The sequence below is a fragment of the Pecten maximus genome, chromosome 17 (genome assembly GCF_902652985.1).
Source record: "Pecten maximus chromosome 17, xPecMax1.1, whole genome shotgun sequence".
Taxonomy (NCBI): domain Eukaryota; kingdom Metazoa; phylum Mollusca; class Bivalvia; order Pectinida; family Pectinidae; genus Pecten; species Pecten maximus.
This window is the reverse complement of record NC_047031.1, coordinates 10,298,066-10,306,222: the sequence shown is the minus strand read 5'-3', so window position 1 is coordinate 10,306,222 and position 8,157 is coordinate 10,298,066. Positions and strand designations below refer to the sequence as shown.

Genomic DNA, 8,157 nt, shown 5'->3' with positions numbered 1-8,157 from the left:
TGTTTTCAAAATGGCGGCTATGGCGGCCATCTTGGATTTCGGACTGACCCGAAAAATAACAACACTTGGTCAGGACCATCACAGGATCATTTCAGGCAAGTTTCAGCTTAGTCCCACTGGTGGAACTTGAGAAGAAGATTGAAATGTGAAAAGTTTACGCACGGCGGACGGCGGACGGCGCACGGCGCACGGCGCACGGCGGACGGCGCACGGCGCACGACGACGGACGAAGCATGATGACTATAGGTCATCCTGACCCTTCGGGTCAGATGACCTAAAAACCAAGACCAATGGCAAAACAGAGTTTAAAATTGTATACACTTCCTGGAACAAGAAATCAACAAATAAGCGACACTTACGTCCGTCATCTCGTTGAAAGCTTGGTTTGCTAATGCTCCAGCTTCATCCGTAGGAATCTTTACAAACGACTCGTAGAATTCACGGATCTCCTGGGCGTCCAGCTTACCGTCATCTTTGGTATCCATGACTCGGAACAATGACCTCGGAAGAAGGCGGAGCCAAATTGGAAAATTATGCATTCCCATACATCCGGGTATCATGTGTTCCCATAGCGACATCCATGCATCGAGACCAATCAGATCTTAAAGGAAAAATAGCGCTATTTGATAGACAGAAACATAGGTTAAATTCCGTCAGGTCACACTATTAGTTAATACAATGCGTCTCTGTTCGCTTTAGCCATAAACCAGTACAAAGAATGTATAAAAGATCCACTATCACCACCTTTAAAAACAAATTGGAGACCAAACTAGATGTATGTTGGTAAAGAAACTTCATGATCACCATCACCATCTCTTTAAGAAACTGTAACTGTGGATGCCCGTACACAGGAAATTGGTACTAAGGAGAGGGAGAAGGAACGAAACATTGGTAGGTTTTGCAAAAATTTGCAGTACAGTGTATTTTCATGCATTAACCGTTAATAAGTATTGTCCATTAAAAACCTATTACATCTGCTGTACTAAGACCCCATAACAAAACCTAAAATAACTAAAACATGCTGTCTGGTCACAATCACAGCGATAGTTGAAGGTGAAATATGGTAATGATGATTAACTTCCCCTGGTTACATTTTTCATGTTATTTGAATGTATTATGGTGTACATCCCCGACGGATTTGTTGTCATGAATGCTTTGCAAGAACGAAAAATATGATCAGTTGTACGAGGGATTGATTGTATGGTACGTTAATGAGAGCAATTGGACATAGACATGCACGTGTATGACACCAGCCAATCGTACAACATGGACATTATCGTCAGAAGAATTTCAGATATTCTTAGATAAATTCGTCTTCTACCGTCGCTGTGAGTACGTTACTAGATAACATGTGTTAATTATATATACGTTTCTAGTCCTTGCATCCTTGGTATGGATTTCTGTGTAAATCTTTAGAATTACGGGTCTGTTAAGTCGTTCACACTGTTTCTGTACCTGACTAGATATGTTTCTGTACCTGATTTGATATCTGTTTTTTCGTGTAACACCTCGAAGAATGTCGTATGTACCTCGTACAGTTCCACGGCAGGTGCCGAGTTCTCTTCCCATCCCGTATACTCAAGGATTTTCTGAAAAGAATAAAAACAATTTCCATCGTATAATGATTCTGTTGTATCGTTGAGGTATACACAATAGGTCCATGGGCCTGAAGTCACTGAGTTGTGATACCATTATATAAACGAGAGGTCCGTGGGCCCTAAGTCACTGAGTTGTGATACCAGTATATAAACGAGAGGTCCGTGGGCCCTAAGTCACTGAGTTGTGATACCAGTATATAAACGAGAGGTCCGTGGGCCCTAAGTCACTGAGCTGTGATACCAGTATATAAACGAGAGGTCCGTGGGCCCTAAGTCACTGAGCTGTGATACCAGTATATAAACGAGAGGTCCGTGGGCCCTAAGTCACTGAGCTGTGATACCAGTATATAAACGAGAGGTCCGTGGGCCCTAAGTCACCGAGCTGTGATACCAGTATATAAACGAGAGGTCCGTGGGCCCTAAGTCACTGATCTGTGATACCAGTATATAAACGAGAGGTCCGTTGGCCCTAAGTCACTGAGTTGTGATACCAGTATATAAACGAGAGGTCCGTGGGCCCTAAGTCACTGAGCTGTGATACCAGTATATAAACGAGAGGTCCGTGGGCCCTAAGTCACTGAGCTGTGATACCAGTATATAAACGAGAGGTCCGTGGGCCCTAAGCCCCTGAGTTGTGCCCTAAGTCACTGAGTTGTGATACCAGTATATAAACGAGAGGTCCGTGGGCCCTAAGTCACTGAGCTGTGATACCAGTATATAAACGAAAGGTCCGTGGGCCCTAAGTCACTGAGTTGTGATACCAGTATATAAACGAGAGGTCCGTGGGCCCTAAGTCACTGAGCTGTGATACCAGTATATAAACGAGAGGTCCGTGGGCCCTAAGTCACTGAGTTGTGATACCAGTATATAAACGAGAGGTCCATGGGCCCTAAGTCACTGAGCTGTGATACCAGTATATAAACGAGAGGTCCGTGGGCCTGAAGTCACTGAGCTGTGATACCAGTATATAAACGAGAGGTCCGTGGGCCCTAAGTCACTGAGTTGTGATACCAGTATATAAACGAGAGGTCCGTGGGCCCTAAGTCACTGAGCTGTGATACCAGTATATAAACGAGAGGTCCGTGGGCCCTAAGTCACTGAGTTGTGATACCAGTATATAAACGAGAGGTCCGTGGGCCCTAAGTCACTGAGCTGTGATACCAGTATATAAACGAGAGGTCCGTGGGCCCTAAGTCACTGAGCTGTGATACCAGTATATAAACGAGAGGTCCGTGGGCCCTAAGTCACTGAGCTGTGATACCAGTATATAAACGAGAGGTCCGTGGGCCCTAAGCCCCTGAGTTGTGCCCTAAGTCACTGAGTTGTGATACCAGTATATAAACGAGAGGTCCGTGGGCCCTAAGTCACTGAGCTGTGATACCAGTATATAAACGAGAGGTCCGTGGGCCCTAAGTCACTGAGTTGTGATACCAGTATATAAACGAGAGGTCCGTGGGCCCTAAGTCACTGAGCTGTGATACCAGTATATAAACGAGAGGTCCGTGGGCCCTAAGTCACTGAGTTGTGATACCAGTATATAAACGAGAGGTCCGTGGGCCCTAAGTCACTGAGCTGTGATACCAGTATATAAACGAGAGGTCCGTGGGCCTGAAGTCACTGAGCTGTGATACCAGTATATAAACGAGAGGTCCGTGGGCCCTAAGTCACTGAGTTGTGATACCAGTATATAAACGAGAGGTCCGTGGGCCCTAAGTCACTGAGCTGTGATACCAGTATATAAACGAGAGGTCCGTGGGCCCTAAGTCACTGAGCTGTGATACCAGTATATAAACGAGAGGTCCGTGGGCCCTAAGTCACTGAGTTGTGATACCAGTATATAAACGAGAGGTCCGTGGGCCCTAAGTCACTGAGCTGTGATACCAGTATATAAACGAGAGGTCCGTGGGCCCTAAGTCACTGAGCTGTGATACCAGTATATAAACGAGAGGTCCGTGGGCCCTAAGTCACTGAGCTGTGATACCAGTATATAAACGAGAGGTCCGTGGGCCCTAAGTCACTGAGTTGTGATACCAGTATATAAACGAGAGGTCCGTGGGCCCTAAGTCACTGAGCTGTGATACCAGTATATAAACGAGAGGTCCGTGGGCCCTAAGTCACTGAGCTGTGATACCAGTATATAAACGAGAGGTCCGTGGGCCCTAAGTCACTGAGCAGTGATACCAGTATATAAACGAGAGGTCCGTGGGCCCTAAGTCACTGAGCTGTGATACCAGTATATAAACGAGAGGTCCGTGGGCCCTAAGTCACTGAGCTGTGATACCAGTATATAAACGAGAGGTCCGTGGGCCCTAAGTCACTGAGTTGTGATACCAGTATATAAACGAGAGGTCCGTGGGCCCTAAGTCACTGAGCAGTGATACCAGTATATAAACGAGAGGTCCGTGGGCCCTAAGTCACTGAGCTGTGATACCAGTATATAAACGAGAGGTCCGTGGGCCCTAAGTCACTGAGTTGTGATACCAGTATATAAACGAGAGGTCCGTGGGCCCTAAGTCACTGAGTTGTGATACCAGTATATAAACGAGAGGTCCGTGGGCCCTAAGTCACTGAGTTGTGATAGCATTATAAAAATACAGATACATGTTGCTTTTATTTTTAAAACACCAACAACGTGTCAGAAAACAACAAAACAGCGTTATCTGATATTTATCATAGATTTCAATCTGAGTATTTGATTCTATTATCTCTAAAGTAAACTAGGAAATGATAGAAATGTTAGCACCAGAGTAATGCGGACTATAGGATTGACAATTCCGATTGACCTCTGACCATGGCACGTGTCTACAGAATTTCACTGAAATTGGTTTCGGGGTTCCGGAAAATACATTGTAAAACGACTGGTAAAGTGTGAGTTAGCATAAACTACTAACACTGTTCGGAAAACGGATTAATAGAACATCAAACAGTGCTGTGATGTCTACTTTTTAACATCAAGAAGCCATCTTCCCATATCGCAGAGGTTCAAGTTGACATTTAACATTTGACTTCAGATGCTTCATACCAAATATGGACCAAAAGGAGACGGATTAATATAAGTTTTATACTTGTTTCCGAATACCATTCAAATTATGACTGTGTGATTGTGTATTGTATATTTATGAATTAAATGAATAAAATAAAGTTTATATTAAATATGGACCAACTCATTTCATTGCTACAGAAGAAGAATCATTTCAAAGAATTTTACTACACAAGAAAAGTGGTTTTAAATAGTTGGATAATATTAATATATTCCATTTCGGATCACGGCAGCTGCATATTCGAACTAGTATTGTCAAATCACACATGCCGATACTGTCAATAAGATACTGTAGATAACACGGACCCGGGTGAGAAATCCAGGTAGCGAGTTTCCTTTCACAGTGAATTAAATAGCCTTCATTCTCGTTATATGGAATTTTATAGAAACCAAGACTCGGATCAGATTGTTGTCTGTTTGTACACCGCCGGGTATCGCTGACCTCTGACCTCTCCCGTGGTTGACGTACCGAGTAAGTCTATTGATTTTCTGACAAGGTCATTCGGTCAATCTTGTTGGTGGCTGGCGACAAGTCGAGCTCATCGATAATAAACTAAACTTAATCCGATTACATAATGTACACAGGTAGCCTATGTAGAACTACCATGAATAAATCAGGACTTCATTAAATGACTTTCTTGTGTTAGTTTAAGCAATAACAACCGTACGAATTAAAGTAGATTGCCACATCCCCCAACATTTATGTTTGTTTAACCGTACAGTGTAAAATCTACTAACAACCAAACGGCCAGGGTCAACAAAGAGAAATCAGCCGAATGGTCATATTTGGTATTCAAAACTGCCCAAAGGAATGCTCACATTAGTACCACATATATAATCAATAATTCTAGTTGAAATGGGCTTTTGTTCTGTCCGAAGACCTGTGAAATACTAAAATCATTGAAATGGTATTAAATTACTGCTCCCTGTACGGTAGCTTTACACTGTTTAATGTCCAATCAACAGCTATGGTCATTAAGGACGACCTCCCCTGTTGTGAGAAATAGATATGTGTAGTGTATGTGTTTATGCTGTAGCAGTCCGTGTTCTAGCGCGGAACTGATCCCGAATTTATAGTGCACTGAAACAACCACATCAGCATAGGAATGGATTCACAAGAAAACTTTCCGGTTCAAGTATCTTCACTGAAAAGTCCTAGAGGGACACGGTCAGTATAGACAGAGTTATCGTCCCTAACATCACTGACGAGTCCTAGAGGGACACTATCAGCAGACAGAGTTTTATCCTTACCTTGAACAACAGAGGGAGGTCTTTTTTCATCAGATATCCATCGCCATCAACATCTGTAGTTAATGAAGAATGCATTAATACACATATCAAACAGCACAGAGGCATGCAACAATGCTACAATCTAAACTACTCTCCTTCAACACAGTCTTACAATTTATTATCCTGTTGGGTTATTGTGGAGCTGGTGTCATTTTGTTTTTGCTTGTTATTTGTCCGAGAAGCGGTGTACCGTAAACTATGTCAAGGCTTCTCTCTGGACAGTAACGCGAGTATATAATACACAGCGACATGTGTCGGACATCTGTGGTCAAACTCGCCAATACACAGACCTACGTTCTGTTTCCATAATGTAGCCTATCGAGAGAAATGCCGTATAATGACATTTATACCATCCCTCTTATGCTAGGCGACACGTTATTACAGTGTTATTTATGTCCGACGTTTTAACTACTACATCCATAGCTACTGGTTCATTGACTGGTTATAGGGTACCTGGAATCCAGTTCACGAAAGTGTTTTCAAATAAAGGGGTCAAAAGTTCAAAATCTACCAATGTACACAATGTACTCTTTTCCCTTCAAAACTGGTATATAAGAATTATCTCAATACAAACTTATCTCTCCGTAGTGTACAACATGTTATCAGATACATCTAGATATCAGACTTATAGCTTACAATTTTTATAATAATGAATCCTGTGAACAAAGGTACAACTGACACATTTCTGATAAATACGTACCAAAAAACTTGAAGTAGTACTCGAGTTTCTCCCTTTGGAATGGCGATAACACAGCGGATCTCCTCTCTGTTAAATACATTTAAACTTATCAGAATGTTTAAAGTTTAAGTTCTGATATCGCTCGCCGTCCACACTAATTACCATAATATGCAGCGCCATGCATAATTTAAATCTGCCGGCCCTGATGTCAGGTTTCACGACCACTGGTGACGCATACATACACATATACTTATATAATTTTTGTATGTGTTTGTAGCGAACAACAGTTACGGAATACTTGATATCAACATTGCAAAAATTAGATTATTGAACACAGAATGCAGTTTTCAAATAACAATCACCGAAATAAAACGGAACCAACACATTAACAAACGTAAACAAATACATCAATTACACTATAACAAATGTAAACAAATATCAAATTAACTAATTAATTTAATTAACTAATTAATTAATCAATGTCAAAAGACAGTTAGCACGTGCACGTCACTGGTCTGGATGTTCGTGTATTCAGATTATTACAAATGTTTTTCTTATAGTTTACACGTGTCCGAATATACCTGTACCTGCTCCGGTGGTGCGCTGCTTACAGGACAAACAGGCATGTACACCATGTTGGCATGTACGCTTCATCTACACAACGTCTACTCAATACTTACGTACTGTTGGAGTTTCAATTCGCATATTGTCGATTTAATTCACTGAATATACACTGTCAATAAAATTTCCCACTGTGCTAGTCGAGCGCTGGTCAAGTTGTGGTCAGTGTCGCGGCCGAGTTTATTTATTACTGCCCGACCAGTGTCCATGACCTTCTAAGTGCTATCTCGATTGATTGACGGACGACCTACCGTACTGCAGCCAAGAGCATAAACAAAGTAAACAGGATAGGAACATGCAATGGCGGGGAAATTGCACAAACACACGCACTCTCTCTCTCTGTCTCTGTCTCGCTGTCTCTTTCTCTCACTCAATCAAGATAAATTGCATGTTGACAATGCGTTAAGTTCATGCATTCAATCCTGCCGATACAGAAGACAAAAGGCAAACAAAATTATTAAGTATTAACCAATGTTACCAAACAAAAATACAATGTAATTGTTGTTATCAAGACTCCTAGAAACGGTTTTTAGCTCACCGGTTACGAATAACGAATAACGAATAATACTGTACCCCCGGCGTCGGCGTCCTACCCCAAGACACAAAGGTTTACGTACTGAGGAAACTCTATTTTAGCATCCTATCACTAACTGTCTGGACCTACACCTTTATTCATATCAAGAATTTTTAGAACATCTTCAACCTCATTCTGATCGATATGAATATCTATTAGAGAGAGAGCTGGTTTTGTTTAGAGCATTCCCCTATCAGCGTCCGAGTACGAGATCGAGGAACTACCATCAGTATTTGTTGATTGTAATGGAGGAGTTTCTGATGATGATGACTTGTATGAAATGAGCTGTTAAAACAATTTCCAGTAAAGTTTCTGATTGTCGATAGATGTATCAGGTATTTTGCACTCTTGAAAT

At 41.9% G+C, this 8,157-nt stretch overlaps 1 protein-coding gene across 2 annotated transcripts; it reads right to left on the bottom strand.

The window, feature by feature from the left end:
• Positions 1–290: 290 nt before the first annotated feature.
• LOC117316023 (sarcoplasmic calcium-binding proteins I, III, and IV-like) lies at positions 291–7,478 on the bottom strand. Of its 2 annotated transcripts, none has more exons than XM_033870513.1 (5): positions 7,195–7,478; positions 6,629–6,694; positions 5,890–5,942; positions 1,478–1,589; positions 291–601 (listed from the first exon to the last, which is right to left on the bottom strand). In XM_033870513.1, exons 1-5 carry the CDS (start codon positions 7,259–7,261, stop codon positions 306–308), a joined length of 594 nt encoding a protein of 197 aa, XP_033726404.1. In that variant the 5' UTR covers positions 7,262–7,478; the 3' UTR covers positions 291–305. The 2 variants fall into 2 exon arrangements, with proteins under 2 accessions (XP_033726404.1, XP_033726405.1); XM_033870514.1 differs by having other exon boundaries at positions 7,288–7,475.
• Positions 7,479–8,157: the final 679 nt, after the last annotated feature.

Excerpts from the sequence above, each read along its gene's own strand:
- LOC117316023 (XM_033870513.1), bottom strand. The coding sequence starts at position 7,261 with ATGAAGCGTACATGCCAACATGGTGTACATGCCTGTTTGTCCTGTAAG. Across the intron at positions 5,943-6,628 it reads GTACTACTTCAAGTTTTTTG|ATGTTGATGGCGATGGATAT; the intron begins GTACGTATTTAT and ends CATTAACTACAG. Across the intron at positions 602-1,477 it reads AAAAACAGATATCAAATCAG|ATCTGATTGGTCTCGATGCA; the intron begins GTACAGAAACAT and ends TTTTCCTTTAAG.